The 20,234-nt window shown below is 36.8% G+C and overlaps 1 protein-coding gene across 1 annotated transcript in view; it reads left to right on the forward strand.

The window, feature by feature from the left end:
- Nucleotides 1-20,234, forward strand: part of LOC108669508 (dystonin) — a 195,401-nt gene that overhangs the window by 35,528 nt on the left and 139,639 nt on the right. Inside the window, exon 3 of the mRNA XM_047883232.1 lies at nt 15,136-15,303. Within this exon, the coding sequence (XP_047739188.1) occupies nt 15,136-15,303 (168 nt within the window). The remainder of the gene's footprint in view (nt 1-15,135; nt 15,304-20,234) is intronic.

Below are 20,234 nucleotides of genomic sequence, written 5' to 3' on the forward strand. Positions count from 1 at the left end.
GCAAAATTGAAGAATGAGTGGAAAAAGAACAATTCCCTGCTGCAATAATGTAAACAGTTCCGCCCTGTAAACTCTGATGTATTTATTTTGCTACATCAATAATATTTTAACGAAAATAAATGAATTTTATTATTTTAGCAGCAATAATTGCGCGTAAGATTTATATATTTTTTGAATTATTTAACTAAACAATTCATGGAAATTCTTCAATGTTGGACAGACATGCCCTTCGCCTGATGATTAATGTTGTGCGGCATCTGCTTTTTGTTTTCTCCATGTCGTCTTTGCTGCGTATTGGCATGCCGAGTTATTTATCGTCTAATTTGCCATGCATTATTCAATATTTTTCCGACTTGACCTCGCTTGCGAAAGAGCGTCTCGGAAATTGAACGCACCTTTGATCAAGTCTTGTTGCTGGACCCGTGCTAAATCACGCGGTGCCTTCCTCAGGTGTCAAAGCAATGCCCGTGTCAGGTCACTAATGAGCTCTTAATAATGCGGCCTGACGTCGGGTCTAAATGCTTCTTGATGATTGCTGTCAAGCTCGTAACGTAGCACCAATGTCTACGTGAAGCTGTAAGCACATGGCAGATGCGAGGTGCTCGCTACTAAATACGCTCGGCCGCATTATTTTAACTAGGAATTTAGTGTGCAGCTACGAATTCTTCCAGTGAAAAGGTAGTCTGGGCATGGATGTCGTTTCGTACGTGATGAGAACGTAGTTACACTTACAGAAATTTTGGTTTTGATGAAGATTTGACCTATTTGTTGGTTCAGTTGGTTTAGCTTATTATCAATACTTAAAACAATAGTGCAATGTTTGATGATCCGGTCAGTCGCTCAAATCGTGATCTTTCTGATATTGAAACGGCTGTAAGTTTGCCCGAAATCTGAAACGGCAATTAACTGTCGAGACCGCTAGGAATACGAAAATTATTATCGATGATCTGTCGAATTGAGTACTTAATCCTCATAGTATTGTGCCAACTTCTTCTTTATCTACTGCAATCGATTTTTTTACATTTCTGTGCATAATACATTGCATCATATTATTTTGAAATCTATCCATTTCGGTAATGTTAGTCATTTAAAACATATTTTAATTGTATATATATGCAGTTCAGCGTTCACGGAATCTGTCCTCTCTGCTTAAAACATTTGTGCCAATACGATACGAAGCTAAAGAAATGTCGTCGCTCAGTCCCCAGTGAACTTCGAGTGCGTGAATGAGCGATTCATCGGCGCCACGGATTGTTGTGACAGTCCGAAAGTGCTTTTCTAATCGCCTGCCTGGCATTATAGGTTGTTAAGGCTGAGCAGTGTGATGACTTTCCTTGTTGGCACTGACTAACGATGTCGCTTAACATTGCTCTTACTTGACATCAGTTGAATTTAATGTCGATATTAAACGTTAATATCACGCTTAGATCCCGTGAAGTTATGTTCGCGTTTGTTTTTTTTCCCTTATACAAATACGACTTTTGTCCGCGGTTGCCAGGTTATTATTGTGCATCCAAGGTCTGTAACTCCTCTTGATTATAAGACACTCTAAGAAATAAACTGCAATGTTGTTGAGTTGTGGCGCCGGTTTTGCAGTGAATTTCGGGCGCCGGCGTCTTGTTACGTTCGCTTCAGTTTGTTGACCAAGTCGTGAGCTCACGGAGGTCAGAAGTATAGCAACCAACCATTGAAGGCGCGAATCTGTAGCGCTTTGTTTTGGTTCGATTTCACGCCTTTCTTTATGTGGTCTTTACTGCTTATTGTGGATGGATCTCGCACTAATGCTATTGCACCATTCGTTTTGATCAGTCGACCCTTGTCTTCTTATGGATTGTAATAAAACTGCAGGGGATTCATTTTAATTTTTTTTACATGATCTCCATGCCGATTTACTTCTGCACTGCGTCACTTCTACGATTTCAGAAAATAAAATGTTACGATCGCTGCATTTTAATATTATGTTGCACAATTGATGGCATGAATTTTCGAAAGATTTATTGGTTTAATCTGGTTATTCTTGGAGTCTCCGTTGAACCACTGCCTGAAAAATTTCATTTCATAAACCATTGCTATATTTTTCGAAACATTTTAATTCTAATATCTTTTTTGCTGAAAAATATATTCCACATTTAATCCACGCTTATTTCACTTCTTACTATGCTTAGTTATCCACATCTTGAAGACAGAAACCTCATAGATTTACTCCCGCACTTATCTCGGGCAAGCATGTTTTTATACACGAATTTCTGAGGTCGAAAACGTACGTTTGGTTATTCCGAAGTTGAAGCTTGTCATGCGTTCAGTTTTCGAAATCGTGGCTGTCGTATCTAGAAGTTTGAGCAGACTTTTCGTAAAATTCTTCATAACAGCAATCATTTTCAAACTGCGATTATTATCATCGAACCAAAGAAGCGTCAACTTGAAACCTTAGCGGAATATGACATTGAAAATATATTTTTTATATATGTAATCCAAAGTAATTGAATTTACTTATGACCGTTTCTGAATATTTCAAATTTCGACTTTATAATTCCTAATTTGAAATAGTTTTCTTTAATTTGTTTCTAATGAGTCTACTCGTGGTCACGGTCTCGTATCAGCCTAATTACTACTGAAATGCTTGACTACATCATAAAAAGGATATGCCAGACAGAGACCGCATATTATAATGCACACCCGGCAGGAATATAACTTCACAGCTAAACGCCGTTGTCATTGAGATAAATCGGTTCCGACAGCATAGATGTGTTATTATATACTTCGTACTTGGAGCTCGCATTGTGATGAAGTATTATTGTGATTCAAGGGTCCCGGTCAATATGAGTCAGTTATTTGATTAATTATTTAATTGATTGAACTCTTTTTTTTCTTTTATGGCTAATATGATCAATTTTCTACCATTGTTCGTGTATGCTGCATGGGGAAACCAGAGTATTAGTAGTTTTCGATTGCGTTAGAGGTTAGACAGTACTATACATGACTTTTTCTTGCTTTAAATGGCGAATCCTTCCTGATGCTGAATTTTAACGCTCGATCTTTGTACAAATTAATTATTCTCTTCCAATTCCTTTTCTGTAAAGTAATTGAATAAATCTTCAGACGTTGCTTTGATAGAAAAAAGACTATGTATAATATGAAGTAGGCTTTAATGCGAGAAAATAAACTTTTATTTATTCTGCTTGTTCTGCTAGGTAAAACTCTGAACCAATAGCGACAATAAGTTACGAAATGCAGATGCTTGCTGAGTGACGTCACGTTGGCTGTTGCTGACATCACCTCCTATTTGACGTCATCTCGAGGTGCCACTCAACCCCTGCAGGCTCTTTCGCCTTCCGTCCAACCGCTCATTTTTATACTTAGCGTTTACTCTAACCGCTTTCTCCGGGGTGTAGTGTGATCTTAGTCCGTTAAACTTTCATTCATTTATGCATAAAAAAGATAATCTCGCGTATCGTTCGGTGAAAGAAAGTCGCGCAAAGCTTTATTGTCTTAAGAAAAAAAGTTGCAATAATAAGACAACAATGCTTTGCACTTTATTGTCTCAAGAAAGTCGCGCAAAGCTATATTGTCTTAAAAAAATTGTAATTATAATATAATAAAAATAATGCTTTGCACTTTATTGTCTCAAGAAAGTCGTACAAAGCTTTATTGTCTTAAAGTCAAAAGGAATTAAGTTTGATGAAGAAAAATGGTTAGGAATGGGCATTAAATTTTGATGTTCTGAATACCTTCTCAGTTTCTAGTAATTGCGTTTCAATATCTCATGTTGAATTCTAACGAATAGTTAACACTTCAATGCTGTTCAAATTTTAACAGAACCTAAGAAATTCATAATCATATGAGATCGTTGCATAATGTTCACTTGAATTCAGAATAAACTACTTTTTATTGCCCTTGTAGAATTTTGTTGAGTTTAGCATAGATTCCAGAGATCGCACACCACTTTCAGAAATAAGGTTGAATAAATCCGAAGCAAATGCGAAGTTGTAATATTAAATCCAATGATTGGTACATTTTTAAAGCATTATAGATTCATACTATTGGCTGCAATTCTAACCCTCCACCCTTCCCCGCGCCACGACCACTGTACCGCTCGGAGCTCTATAGTCGCTGTGGCTTGCATTTCATGCGGGCGACTCATGTCGGTATACTGCTTCCGGCGTTATGAAACACTCTGGTGTTTGAAGTTGCGTTAAGTTTTGAATATTGTTTTATAGTGATACAAATATTTGGTAAGTAAAAGATAAGGATCCTTTGCATCCATGGCCGCTAACTTTGCAGACGGCTGCCAATGTGTCGATATATTTTGTAGTCAAGTGCTGTACTTGTATCAATACTTACCTACTCGGAAGCTTGTCTGATGTTTTCTGGTCGTACGTAAGAAAGCGTAAATGCAACTTTATGCAATTTGACTTTTAATATTCAACTCAGTTGTCATTATTATTCCTTAAAGTTAGAGTTGAAGAGTCCTAGCAAGAATTAATGCCTGCTTTCGTTAATTTCATGTTCTCCTTGTTCTTCGGTTCGTAAAATAATCCTTGTCGTGAGGGAGACTCGCTCCTAGCTAAACTTCTCGAATCCCTTTTTTTCTCTCTTTCACGCTTTCGATGGCCCTGCACTGAAGAAAGCAAAGGTCTGATATTCTGGTTCTTCTCTCTGCGCTCGTCAGTGATGAACTGCTGCATTCGTTTTTTCTTGTCTAGCTTTATGACCGCTTGAAACCCGGCCGCCCGCTCACTGTTTCGTACCTGCTGCATTACATTACAGTGGACCAGCTTTTGTTACACAATTCCTTTGCACTTACATTACCTAGCTGTCACAGGAACGTCATTGAAACGGATACACGTCAAGTGCTCGCAATCTTTATCGAAATTCGAGCTAATTTCTTTCTCGTGTTTATTTATTAAACCCCTTAACTTCGACCGACACTACACAGATAAAACAGAAAATACCCTTGTGCACACAATATTTACGCTCCCGAAGGTCGAAACTCAGATACTTATACTTATTTTTAATGCTTGTTTTATGGGTTTCTTATTACAATATAATTATTACCTTATCTAATATTCATTTATTTCTTCTGTTTCAGGTGAGTGTTGCGGTGTGCTCCTGCTACTATGATGCAACACTGCAATGCCTCGGGTGACGTATACATTGGCTGTTGCGAGATAGCAAATCTCTTGTATAAGATTCATGACAGCATTTTTCGTAGTAATTATCACTTCAGTTTAATAGGCCTAACTCTGAAATTGCTTGGACCCTTCCTGCTGTAATTTTGCCTTGATTGTTGAGGCAGGTACTTCCACATGGCGCTATTCGGTCCCTCAGCTTCTCGATTATATTGGCCGTTTTGTTGCATTAGAGAAAAGTTCAGCAACTGGCGAGCCTCGAAGCTGTCTAATACGGATGGCAGCCAATTAAATATTTACTAGAATGAATAATTAGACACAAAAATCAATCGGACATCTGTTTTATGAGAGTTTAAATATTCGTATTGTTCTATTGTCAAGAGTTGAAACTCGAACCTCAACTAATGTGACGGGGGGAGGATCGTAACGAGTATATCGATGATTTCTTTCGCCTATAACGGTCACATTATTCATCAACGAACAACGTATCTCGATTGGCTAGTTCTAGCGTAAACGTTAATTTGGCTCACTGAGTCTCGGTTATCATATATACGTCAAGGAAACTTCCTCGTATTTTACTGAAGCAATGTATCGATTTCGCTGTTGATGTCTACAAAGCGGCAAGGTGGATGATCCTTTTGTGATGCAAATGACGTTTCTCGTGCAACAGGTTCATGAGAATGACTTACGTTAATTAGGGCAGTAGAAATTGGCTCCTAGAACACAGAGCGGCATCCTTTTCCTTGCTGTAATTACGAACTTGGCCTTCGCAATGCAGATTTTCTTCTCTGCCTTCGGTCATAAAATTTATTACACGCGTACTGGATTTCTTTGTTATGCGTTGTTATGAACCTGCATGAATTCGGTATGCCTTTTTCAAAGCTAAGAATATGTAATTTATATCTGTTAGTCGTGTCGGAAGCGTGCATGAGCTTCTATGATTTCTGTTTAATGAACTTAATTGTCTTTTCTGCATGGATTTTGACGTTACTGGCTTCGTGTTGAAGAATATGCATTTACCCATTTATACACGTATTTTTCTGACTATTTATATCAGTAGTTTGCTTAAATCGGAAATTTACGAGGAATTTTAAAACAATGAAAACGATAAGCAAATTAACCATATCTTCGTTGAAATTTTTCGGTGAACAGCTCCATCGTTTGTTCAAAATACCAATAATACCAATATAATCGGAATAAAGAAACCAAATTTATGCGGTTGGGACGAAAACCTAAATTTAAATTTATAGGCAAGAGGAAACGTCAAACCCTTGAAAATTTCAATCGGAATAGAATAACAAACGTTTTTTGGCGAGGTCTTATAGATGTGCAACAATTGGAAGATCCTAAATTTCGACCAGGAGTTGAACCATAAATCCTGAAATAGGCCTCAGGCACAAATACGTTGGATTATTCGGCGTGTTGACTAACAGTGCATGCAGGGTGGAGCGGAAGGGCAAGCAGAAATATAGAGTGAAAACCCATCCCCGATGTCCGGCCAATAAGTTATGTGATATCATTCAGACGTTTGCTGATGCGTACCGCAGAAAAAAAAATGAATAACATCCTAATATCTCTAAAAGCACTCAGTTTAAAAGTTCTTGAAAAACAATAGATGCAAATTATCATACAGAAAATATTTCGTGAATAAGCTTTTAAACTCGTCGGGAAAAAGTTTCTGATGCGACACCAAAAGTAAGACAAAGTACATTGAATAATTTACGTATTATTTACCACAGAATAACTCTGAATAAATGCTGCGATTCAGAGCAATGACATGGCTATTCATATTTTTCAAACAATGAATTGAGACAAATTTATGTTTCTCTATATGAGGAGTATTAGTGAATGAATGCTCTCCATAAAACAAAGTTATAATTATGATCTACGCATCTCACGGTAAAACCGTTTAAGTGGTCAATTAACGTGTACGTATCGTTTACAATAAATGTTAGTTAGTCGTCCAAAATCGGTACCAAAAATTTCGCTAGGCTAAAACTTAGGGTACAAGAAACAGGAAATATTGTCCGCAATTCACATTTCGAAAAGTAGTCGCGCTTATTAATTTTGGGAAAACTATACGAAGCTAGCTTTCCCTCCTCTTCAGTGAAGTTTTTGAATTGGCGGTGAAGCTGGTCTTTGCAATGTTTCCAATGAAGATGTGGTTAATGTTCTTGGCGTTTGAATTTTTCATGCACCTCTTCTCCTCGGGGGTTTTCTGCTTCACTTCTTCTAATTCATCACTTTTCCATTTTTTTTATTTCTACCTAAGTTATACATGTTTTTTTAGTAAAAATGCGCGTTCTGAATAAACTATTTTTGATTTCATCGGTAAATTTATATAAATAATATTTTTCTTCATTTAAAAGTAGGTAAAATATATTTTCTTGCAAATTTGTCGCCCAAGAAGTTGAATTAACGAAATAATTTTTTAGTCGTTTTACTTCTTTTTTCTTGTCTTCATACTCTGCTATGAATTACTAATGATTTTAAAGCGTCCCTTTATACCAAGTCTTCCTCATTGAAAAAACGGATTACTAGATATACTCATCTTCTTAAAAGGACCAGAGAATTTGATTTCAAATTTTTATCACCGTCTCAAAAATTCATTTGTGCTATTTTTAAAATTTTACAACAAATGTTCAATCAATCTACTTCAATCAGTTCAAAGCGTTGTACTTTCTCTAAATAAGATATTGATGGATTATTAGTTAGGATTGAATTCATATATTTTTAATTGGGTCGTCCATGCTCGATGGTTATTTTGACTATACTTTTGCTGCGTTAACCATTTCAGTCAAGGATGATAGGAGTATCGTGGTTGTACTTTCAGAGCAAACGAGTCTTGAATACAAAATTGATTGAGATTTGTGCAGGTTGATAGTAGATGCTTAACTGTAAAAGACATTTTTTTAAAGGATGATAGGAGTATCGTGATTGTACCTTAAGAGTAAATGGTCCTTGAATACAAAAATGATAGAGATTTGTGCAGGTTGACAGTAAATGCTTAACTGTAATAGAATACACGTAACATTTCCCAAAAATTCTAACTGGTATTATTCTCTCTCCTCCCCTTGGTCGCGGCGCAGCACTGGTCTCAGGCCGAGGTTAGTTTCCGTAGACTGTTCCGTGTCAAGTGACTTGTAAGCATCTCTTCTAATTATTCCTATATAATTTACTTTTATTACTTTGTTTTTTCTAGTAGTTTCATTCTGTATTTTGTGATTACGATTGTCTTAGTATTTCCCATCCTTCTATTTTCAAAGTTCTTTTTATTCCTGAAAAACTATTTGTGTCCAGCACTCAGTGATCTAAATTTGCTTTGGTACGATTTGCATTTTGATTTTGAACATCCACGTTTTACCTCAATTACATCTTTTTTCTATTCTAACTGATATCATGTCTTCACTATTTCAATAATTTCATAATTTGTTTCTAACCTTCACTGCCAGTCTGAGTGCAAATTTACTGTAACACCAGCAGGAGCGCAATGGTTGATTATATACCATTTTAGTGCAATGGTTGATTTGCTTAGGTACTGGACTGTAAATTTTTCCCTTTTTTCGCTCTTAAGTTATTTATACGTTTTTCCTATTTCGCGCACTTGATTGTCACGTGGGTTGAATTCACATCGCTCGTAAAAATTCATTATTGATCTTCAATGATAAACATTGCTAGTTTTCCCGAAAGTTCCTTTCTCCAATATTAAAACTAATTGCTTATCATTGCTTGGCTCAAGTTATTCCCGTTTATCCTGACATGTTAAGTTCAAGAATCCTGTCGTGCTTTGTAGTTGCTTGTTGATTTTGTTGAACTCCCTTTCTTCCACTCGATCAGGCGTTGATTGTGTTATCAACTTTTGAGTTTTTTTTTTCACGTTATTCATTTCCAGACGCTGCTCAATTGCCAGCTCTGTACTTGTCTCACTGAATGAATTTCGTTGCAACTTTGAAGTTCAGTCTGATGATTTACATTGATATTATTTAAAAAAAAAATTTTTAATTACTTGAGTGACTAAATTTAGCGGCGGTGCGCAGTTGGATTAAAATAAATAAATATAAAAAAAAACATTTTCAAAAACCACGTTTTTCTGGTGGTTACAAAACTAAAAACAATGAAATAAAACAAATAACAAAACTTAAAACACGTTTTCTTAACGGATAAAAAAGAAAAACATTTACTCTTACATAACATTAAAGTTATGTAGAATGTTATGTAATGTTATGTAAGAGTTGATGTTTTTTCATTTTTCTCCGTTAAGAAAACGTGTTTTTTAAGTTTTTTAATTTGTTTTATTTCATTGTTTTTAGTTTTGTAACCACCAGAAAAACGTGTTTTTTTTAAATGTTTTTTTTCTACTTTTTAGTTTAGCAATTTATCAATTCAAATCATTTTCCAGGGTTGGCAACTCTGGATGTTCGACAAAAAACTCGATTCCCAAACCGTTTTTTTATTATTATGTTTTTAAATTATTACTTCTCATGATCAAATCTTGAATTGCTAGGCAGCATAAGCATGCATGCCAAATTTCAAGTTTCTAGGATCTTCAGAAGTGCTCTAAATTAAGGTTTGATTTTTTGATGACAGACAGACACGAAGCGAAACTAAGAAAAACGTTGTAATAATCAAAGCTTTGTTTGGCATTTTTATTCGCATTTGTTGATTAGACTGGCATCAGCAAACAAATCATGGTTCATGCTGTAACCAAACTTCATTATAGACCAAACCAATCATGGTTCATGCTGTAACTAAACTTCATTGTTAAAATTTTTTTAAATAACGTGCGAAAATCAACTCGCTTTCGCAGTCTAGTTGCATGATTACTTGGTTGTTTCTTTTGTAATTGGATTTTATTACAACCCTTTGTAGGCGTTTTTGAATACATTTCTTTAAATTGTAATGAGAACTAGTATAATTTTTCTGCGAATTTGCTAACATTTGTAAGTTTCATGATTACCTCTCGTTAGAATCAACGTTGAGCATAGTTAATTGCTGTCATATTTATAATGTTCTTCTCTCTCCGCTATCGGCACGAATATTTAATTTATAAAAAGTTCGCTCTCTGAAGCAAATATTTTTTCACAAGAACTATATTCAACTGCCGTTTTTACTAATTGAATGAGAATATTTAAGCAATATCATGGGTACTCAGGCAATCATTGTCAGCCTCAAGTTTTGGTAAAGCGAAGATGAATCGTTGTCACTTTAAAGTTTATATTGTCACTTCAGGGTTGTCACTGTACAATTATATAACATGTCACATGTGACAGACTCGTTCATGCAAGCCAGCCCCGAGTTGAACTCTTGTGTTCCTCTTATGAGTTCTATACTCGTATGAAAACTCGTACCTGTTCTTTAAACTTAAATTATATTTATGACTGCACTCACACCACGAATGGATACGACGTGTATCTTCAATTTGTATTCACAAATTAAATATCTTGAGTTTTTAGTAGGACTGGAAATTAATTACAGTTATCGTGCGTCGTGTAGGTTTAATAACGAATTAGTTTCGTGGATAAGCACTCGTGTATGTTATATTTATCGATTGAAACTAAGCTGGGGGCTCAGTTTATCTTGATTTGTGCACTGGAAATTCTGTATTATGATGACATGATTAAGATTGATGATATTTTTAGCTTCGTTATTTGAGTGTGAATTCTGTGCCTTGATTTATTAATAAGGTTTTTTTACTCATTTTGTTATTTGAGTGTGATAAATGGGTGTATTCAGCGCTACACGTTCCTGGCCCCGCACTACAACCTGTCTACTGGCAACATCGGAGAGGCTGTCACTGCTGGCAATGGCACCACCAGTGGCACTCACAGCGCTGGCTCTGGCACCCCCCTCCAGCCGCTGTCACCCGTCGTGAGTGGCGAGCGTTGCCAGGTGTTGCCACTCCTGCGTGTTGCCTTCCCTTCATTTGTGGCATCTGCATGTTTACGCACAGTTGATGCACTCAATACACAGCAGCGTTTTAATGGGTGCATAATTTTAGTATTGGAAACCATTTTTTTTCGCGCTGTATCTGTTTGGTGTTCCGATTTTTTGTTCTTATACAGTTGTGTGCATTTGTAACTTTTATTTGTTTTTAATTATTTCACGGCATGCTGTTATCCTGCAATTGATTAAATGTATTTTAGTTTATTTAGTTATCGCTAATTGGCATGTCTAAGATACTCGATCTGTTTTTTTTTTTTGTATTGATTATTCTGGAAATTTAATTTTCAGTTCGTATTAACTCGTCACCGGCAACTGTTTGCTAGTCGATATCATGGGGTCAAATATACAACTGCAATTAAATATGCATTTAGTTGAATTTTTGCGCTTGTAAAATTAATTTAAACAGTTTTCAAATAATCAGATCACCGAGTCCCTAATTCTGATGACAGAGAAAGGCTTTATTAGCACGAGTTCCGGTGGACGTTTGAAGGAGGCAGGACCGATTAAGCGCCGTTGCTCGGGACATCTCTTTTTATGTTTGTCGTTCTATCGTTAAGAACTCAATATGCGATTCGACTTTATCTCGGCAAGAGATTTTCCCAAAACTTTATTTTATTAGTTTCGTTTCGCCAAAATGTAATTGTTTTCACTTGGAGCACATATTTTTGTAGAATTTTTAACACGAATGTTTTTGCACAATTTTCTTATCGTTGAATATTCTTTGTTTTTTTCACTCGTGCTATTTTGAGCTTTACGAACTTTTCCATTTTTTCGTGTTTTGTCCATTGTCTGTTTTTTCATGTTAATTAAATAATAGATAATCGAGTCTACCCCACAATTTATGTAATGTAAACAATGGCATGCCACTTTATTTTTTAATTTCACATTCTCCCTCCCCCACAAAAAAATCTATTTTTTTAATTATTAACTTTGTTTTAATATTCAATATCCACATATTTTTAGCGCATTTTCTCATTTATGGAAAAAATGCACTATTGTGCTCGCCATGTCCGTCCGTCTGTCTGTCCGTCCGTGACTTCATGTTTTCGCCGTGAAAATGCGCTCTCCGTCCGTAAAAATGCGCTCTGTCACTCACTGCAGTGAGTACCGAGTTATATTTTTTAATATTTCACCTTAAAAATAAAACATTTTTCTACTCCTTAGATTCACTAAAATCCATAATTTCAGTGGAATGCTATAAAAATTTTTAATCTTCCTTGCACTGCCAAAAGAATCGCAATGTAATCATAATTAACAATCACAATTTTCAAACCGTTTTCATGCAGATCTTTCGCAGTAAACAAGTAAATATTTATGTATCACGGAGTATAAGTCAAAGGACAGTTATTTCGTTCTGAGTTCCTATCACTTATTGTATCTATGATTATAAGTCTTGAATATCTTCAGCATTTTATCAGGCGTTTGAAACTCGCACGTATTTTTAATAAGGTTTGTATTGGTCTGTAAGTTGTGTTTTTTAATTCTATAATTTTCTGTAATTTGAATATTTTATGTACTTTATTTGCCTGTGTAAATTACCATTGGATGTGGTGTTAATAAACACGTTTCTGTTTCTTCTGAGTTATCCATTATATTTCTACCAATACTCATTAGGTCTATTTAAGCCTTCATCGTTATCCACTGAACATTGAGTCGCTCTCACCCGACTACACTTCTTGGGCATTTCCTCTTAGGTTACAACTGTTGGTCTAGATTTTATCTGGTAACGGTTCTTTCTCGTCATTAGTTGTGGAAGTAATTGAAGCCTTCTTCCTAATAGGAGTTCGTGTGTAATGAAAATATCGGGCTAATATTTTTGCTTTTATCTGTTTATACGTAGTAAGTAAAACCGGATATTTTTTAAGCCTTTTACGTCCCTTATTGCCGAGAACATGTTTCCTTAATCAATGTCATTTTATCCATTTAAAAATTTTCTCGAAAATTCTATTTCCTACTTTGTATAGATATTAGTTTATCATCATTTTATTGCTTCTACTGTGTGTTAATTATGAACCTTTTATATACATTGCATCCTGTAGAATTTATTTAGTTTCCATTTTTAATCCCTATAGCTGACCCGTCGTCTAGCCATCCTCGTAAGTATTTTAATCCTCCGTGTAGCCACTTTTTTATTTTATTTAACGTTTCTTATTACTGAACAGTATTCCCAGCCAGCCCAAAAATATACGTTGATATCTTAAAAATTACGGCTTTGCATTGTAGCTAGAGCATGCATGTTCGTGTATTGCGATGAATTCATCTCATGTCTCCTGCATTCAAATCCAGCGCACGCAGTGAGCGATTTTATTTATTGCCACACAAAGAATGAAGCTTGCATATATACAGCGCTTCCAATCACCGGATTATAAGAGCAACTTTGATGATCATCATCACCGAGCTAGTAATTCTTGGTTCGCGTCTCGTGTGTTTTATAAAGCCTGGGAAAGAACTTTGAGTGTGAGCCTCACAGGACATATCGCCTATACTATATTCTTCTCGGCGTTCCCGACAATTTGTGGCGCAGTTAGTAATTGCTTAATTTTAGGCCTCATTGATTCTGTTATGATGCCTCTTTCTACAATATTGTTTGACATCGTTGATCGCGCAAGTTGTGCTGGTTGCGTCAATATTGAAATTTATTTAATGCTTCCAAATTCTTTAGTTTGTGTTCATTTCTAAACAATATTAGAATAGTTAAACTTTGGTTTCATAAAATATGATTTGAATTTTTTTACTGGTTCCATAGCCTTGATTGAAACATGACTCCTTTTATTTCGTTGAACACATTCCTACGGGCTAATTTACTGTTAAACTGCAGATAAGGCCAACCACAAGATGCTAATGTCGATGTGAATAAATTTTTATGATTTGTAGATGATAATTAGTTGATTTAGTGTAGAGTTTCATTGCTGTCATTATAGTTATGTACGTTATAAAATTTTTTATCACTTCTTCATAATTAATGGCCAATATGTGTTGGCAAATCACTGTTACAGCGTGGCCCATCAATAGCGTGCTGCTCTATAGCGGCTCTCAGAAATAATCTGTCGGGTCTCGAGCAACAAGAATTAAGTAGCGTTGTTACCCAACCAGGCGATCAAGTGAGCGAGTTAATGAGAGGTCGTGATGTGATCTCGTCGACGGCCTCTGGCAAATTTAATTCGTCTTATGCAGTGCATCATGTCGGGACCGATTTGTTTCTATTTTTATGTCCAGCTGATCGGGAATGCAATTTTAGAATTGCTTCTTAGTTGTCATGAACGGCATAATGTTATATAACATATTAAAAATCAGCGAGTAGATTTGTTCATGAACTTTAGTTTTACGGGTCATATAGAGAATAATGGATAGCTGGTTCGACTTATTTAGGCACTTAATAATTTGGTGTTTGCGTATGTTTTCTGGTCATTTTTGTTTGAGGATTTTTTAGTTGCGACAAGGTTTATTTTTCTCTGAGCTAAGTATTATGCTTTGATGTTCAATGCATCGTTTTACAATCAAGTTTTCGCCCAGATGAATATTACCAGAGTATGTGCATGATATGCTATTAGAATAATCTTGATGTTTATTAATATGTACTGGACGAATAAGTGATAAGGTTATTCAATATGCGTCTAGTCATCGTGAGGAGAAAAAATGTGCTAGTCGTCATAAATCGCATTTGCTCCTCGAAAAATTCCCGTTTTCATCTTAGTTTGTTTCCACTGAATTGGAGCGTGGACCGGAAAATTCTCTGAAACTTTTACAATATAATAGAAACTCAGAAATGCAAAAAATTTGCCTCGAGCTTCCTATTTTCAAGACATTTTATTCAATTGAACCTTTCCTGAAATTTTTAGGAGATTATTGTTTTAACGTCAAGTCAAAACAATAAAGTGCAGAGATTATTGTTTTGACGTCTAGTTTCTTGAACTCTAAATTTGTAGCGTTGTTTTCCCCTTCTTTTCGTCAACAAAATAAAATTTAGGTTCCCAGTGAATGCTGGTGTTCCTAATTCAGTGTCCATTTCACTTTCCAGCATTCCGCTATTTCAAAACCTTACGGAAACTTGTTCATTTCACAGGCCGGCCGGCAAGTGCACGACCTGTTCAACGACATGCGGGACGGGCACGCTCTCATCTCGCTGCTGGAGGTGCTGAGCGGCGAGTCGCTGCCCCGCGACAAGGGCCACATGCGCTTCCACATGCTTAACAATGTGCAGTACGCGCTCGACTTCCTCAGATACAGACAGGTGAGATGTTGAGATGTTCTTAAGGTTATGAGACACATGTATTCCCACAAGAACAAATAAGAAGCTGTTTATTTTGGTGCATCATTGCAGGTGAAACTTTTTAACCATGATAATCTTGGGCCTGGCGTGAGTTGTAAGCATAGCATGCGTAGGGAGGCCAATTTAGACAACGGGGGTGGCTATTATTTAAAGATTCAATCTGTCCTATGTACTGAGGAGAAATTTTTTCTTATAAATTTTGTTTTTTTTATAAAAAAGATGTTATCGATGTTCTACTGCCGTCACTAATTCATGAAAGCCATTAATATTAAATATAAGTATTTCCAGTGTTCCAAGTCGAGTTCAGTGTTCCTGCAGTGATGATAGAACTTTCTTTGCCAAAGACTCCGTAGAGAGGGCCTTGTTATATGTATATGCTGACAACGAATGCTTTTAGGCATGGTAAATTAATTGAGTATCGAGCAATGACAGGTTTTAGGCAGTTGTTACGGGCAGTTGAGTGATATGCGACTTCCTGGATCAGACACGCACGGGTGACTGACCGTAAAAACTCCATTACATTGAACAGCAATGCAAGAAGTTCGTACGTAAGCGGAATGAAGCTCACATGCGTAGCAATCACGAAAAGTCGCAACTCGTCCAGTCTCTCTCGAAGATCTGGTTGATTTGATGTATATGGGGCTAGGTATGCTATATATGTGAATGAAGTGATACAGAAAGGCATATTAGTTGGGTTTTCACACATTCGGAGCAGACTGAGCTCGCTAGAAGTCAGTTGTATCAGTCGATGATGGTTTTTTTTTTTTGCAAGAGATTAAATGCCAGACAGAACTTCCAAGTGAAAATTGAACCGCAATAGTTGAATGACTATGAGCATTTGTTGTTTGAGAGATGAAAGGGGACACTTGTATTGAAATCCTAAAAAAATCCTATTAAAATCGCTTCTCGTGACATTTTAGAATTGTTTTACGACTCGGAAAAAAACTCTCTAGAACGAAAGTGTTTTTTGGCTCCTGCAAAAATGTTTATAATGATCTTTAAGAGCTCCACCAGAGGCATGGATTACTATTTTCAACAGTTCAATTGCATTGGAAAAAAGTGATGGTAATCCTCGGCCAACCATACTTCAACCTTGCTGTGTTCATTCTTGTACCTATCAAATTGATTCCGCCTTATACGATGGTCTAGTTATATGCCAGCAACATGAGCGTGAATGAATTATTCGCCGATTGCTTAGTTGTTTAATCCTTGTAAGGAAATCCAAGAATTCTTGCCCAGATCGTAAAACTGTAGTTGAGACAGCCGGTATTGGGAACTCATCTTGTGATAGCGGTCATTTTTTGAAGTCATCTTTTAAGGCCACCACTGGATCTCCTCGACGTGTTGATCGTATTTCGCCTGGCCCGAAATTCGAGCCAAATCATTGCTGTCTGAGTTCCGGCCATTCATTAGCCACCTATAATCTTTCTGCCCATGACTTATAACTGAGGTGGGGTGGTCGCCCGGCGTTGTGCCTGTCTTAGGTAAATGCAGTCGAGTGTCCAGACTGCAAAGAGTGAACGCTCCCCTCATTTCTGAGCTGCCGAGAGCTGTCCAGCCGCTTGCCTGCCGATGCATGCAGTGCGCCTGCCGCCGCTGCCTCACCTTTGACCCTTGTTCCCAGAAAACCAAGAGGTATAAAACCAATGGTAATATTTCCTTTGAACAAAGAGTGGGGAAAATAGAACAGTTATGTATACGAGGTACAGTTTCCCTGAACTGTTCCTTAAAAAATAAGTTCGGTGTGCATACTGAATCAATAGAGTGTGAAAAATGTTGAAAGATAACCAATAAAAAACTTTTGTGTGCAAGCCTCAAAGAATTCAGTCAAGAAATTGATACTGACTTGATTAGGTCATGTCCGGGAACGGTGTGCATTTTTCAAATATTAAAGATTCTCATGCAAACGTCTTCTGTCCAGGTAGACGATCACGTTTTGCGTCTAATTCAAACGTACCATATATGCCTTGCGTTGGTTCATTTTTTTATAGAATTTGAGTCGCCTTGTTTCTCAATCGTCTTTGATTTAATCTGCAGTCGTTGTAAAGATATTATCCCTTGTTTTGAGAATGTTTGGATTGAATACTCCCGTGATGCCAAATGCTTTTACTTGCCGTAAAACCCGTAGAAACCCCGAATCATACAAAAAAACGGAAACTTTAAATGCTAATTTCCTAGAAAATTGTTCATTATTTAAATTCATATTTTATTCTCATGTTGGTGGTCTCTCGCCAATCGATCCAAGTTTTTGTTGTGCTATCTATGGTTATTCAAATGAGCTATATAAGATATGTTTTTTAATCGCTATTGCGTGAGGAATTCTCATTTTTATGAAAAAGCTTCATCACTTTCACTGAACCTCCATAAATTAGGATAGCCTTTTAGTCAGCCACCCACTCCGCCCATGACCTAAGATCGCAGATAAGCAGACGCCTCGATAACATCATCCCTTCTTTGTAATCTACCAGCATTTATAACTAGTATTTCACGGCTTACGAACGATCAATTGTTTGCGATCGTAATCTATTCTCTTAAGGCCTCAATACTCTTTAAACTTTAGACCAAATTAGCATCTTGTCGTAGTTACACATTTGAGGTCTTCAACGGTACAGTTCCGCATTATTTTGATAATAATTTTGTTGCTAATGCAACTCGGACATTTTTGTACACGATTCTGTAAGATAATCGTCTCGGTGCGTTCATCTTTTTATGAATTAAAAATTAAATAAAATTCATGAGCGGAACTAGATACACACTGGGATAATTTGAATTCAGTACATTATTGGATGATCAACGGAGCAATTTTCATTGAGCTAAAATGTACCTGCATCGCAAATGAATTCATCTTACTTCAACTTAGTTGTTTTCGCTGCACCATAGATATCAACCTGCTTCAACTTTATTGTGACTGCTGTGCAATTATAACCGAGCTCAATGAAAACCTGCCTTCATTGCACCCCGATGATTAGCCTAATGAGTTCATTGCATCGTTGAGTTCTGATTTGAAATTCGTTTTACAAATCTGTTCTATATCCAATGCCTCAACTATACATTTTTCTTGATTTGTTCATTTATGGGTTGACTTAGTATAAGTCAGCGAACACTCTGACGTCGTGCATAATCGTAATTTGATATTTTAGGTGCTTATAATAACTTGGTGACTGTTTTCAATTCACTTATATAAAGCAAGTGACCGTCAATGATAAAAATAACATTTGAGCCGCATCTCCTAAATTGTTCTTGTTCTTCAACGAAAAAATTTTTATTCGCTAATATTGACTTCGTTTAGTCAAGTTTCATTTCAGATTTACGCGTACTCTAAAGATTGATAATTACATCTCCCCGAAGCATAGCATCAAGGGTCTAGGGGTCTTCAATTCCAAAAAATTGGTCGCATGGTGGATCCTGCCATTTGCAAATACCGACGGAATATAAGACTGGTATTTATTTCTTATTATAGCTGGCAAATAGTCTTAATACAAAACGGGAGTCATTTTTATGTTGAAACCCGTACTCGAATATTATGTGATTTTTTATAGCGTTAAATTAATGCAAATGGCACTATAAGTTTTGAAACTAGATTCTGCATACATTGTTTAAAGTTGTCTGCATTTCGCGCTCTCTCGTAATTTTTATCAAGCTTGCTTTGGTAGAGCTAGATTGGTCTGGTAGACCTTTCAGCAGACAGTGACTCCACCTTAGCGCCTTGCCGCTCATGTTCCGCTCGTGAACCACCAAACTTTTTTTAAGACGTTCACTTGAAGGCCGCCTAACCTGCACGGTTAGGTTCCCATACTTGCATGCATGCCTATAGTGTTGCAGCCTGTATCCCCGCCACACGTCCAGCCATGTCTGTTGTTCGCCTCATAACCTGCCGTGACCGTAATCAATTACGCCGCGCTACGAAGCGTCTCGCCAACTCACACTATACCTCTGCAAGGCTTACTGACCTCGAGCATTTCTAACTCAGCCTGCAGGCAGTAAACTCTCGTTTGATTCAAGCATGTGTCTTTCCCTGTTGCGTGCAAGCAATTGAAAAATTTGATACGGTTTGTTTCTGCACCAAGATGCGAGAGCTCCTTTGCATCGCTTGATTCTGCATTAGTTTTCTTAGAGTTGTTACATTAAATTATAATTGGTTGCTTATTGGAGAAGTTCCTGAGATACATTTATTGTTCAGTAATGTTTTTCGCTAATAAGCTTCGAGAATTAAATACCTGCACTGATCTACCTTAACGACCTTGTTAGAGTTTGGTAGTAGTGCCGTCACAATAATTACTAATGTTCAATAATAATTGCTTTTAAAAACGTAACTCTTCTGTTTGATATACTTGTTTATCCGTGTATTGCGCCCATTTTATGTCCACGATGAGTCGAAATTGGTGTCGAAAACATTATTTTAGTTTACATTGCTTCATTAAACAACATTTGATACATGGGATTCTCCGCGCCATGCAGAGACTTTCAACCACTCGGCCGCACGTCTTTGACGACGTGGGCTTGTTGAATTATGTGTGTATTTACATCCTGAAAACGCTGGATATTCTTTGAGACTTTATCCGTCACGGCTGCGTTAGACGCTTCATGGCCGGCTGTCTTGAAGGATTCAGTGACAGTTATGATATGCGCCTTGACGGTCTCGACGAGAAACCTGGCCTGGGTCTTGTACAGTCCTCGGCGTACAATTGCTTCACAAAGTCCTCGGCGTACAATTGCTTCACAAAGTCCTCACGTGCCTATTATTATTTTCATGCCAGGGGTAGCTAGCAAAATTGAGAGTTGTACTGCAGCGTCTCAGTTAAGTGTTAAATTTTCGTAAGCCACTGTTTCCTGTTAAAGCTATCTGGGAACTTGTAAAACTTAATATCTCCTTTAGCAACTATTTCAATGAT

This window comes from Hyalella azteca, unplaced genomic scaffold (genome assembly GCF_000764305.2).
Source record: "Hyalella azteca isolate HAZT.00-mixed unplaced genomic scaffold, Hazt_2.0.2 contig12328, whole genome shotgun sequence".
NCBI classification, from domain to species: Eukaryota; Metazoa; Arthropoda; class Malacostraca; order Amphipoda; family Hyalellidae; genus Hyalella; species Hyalella azteca.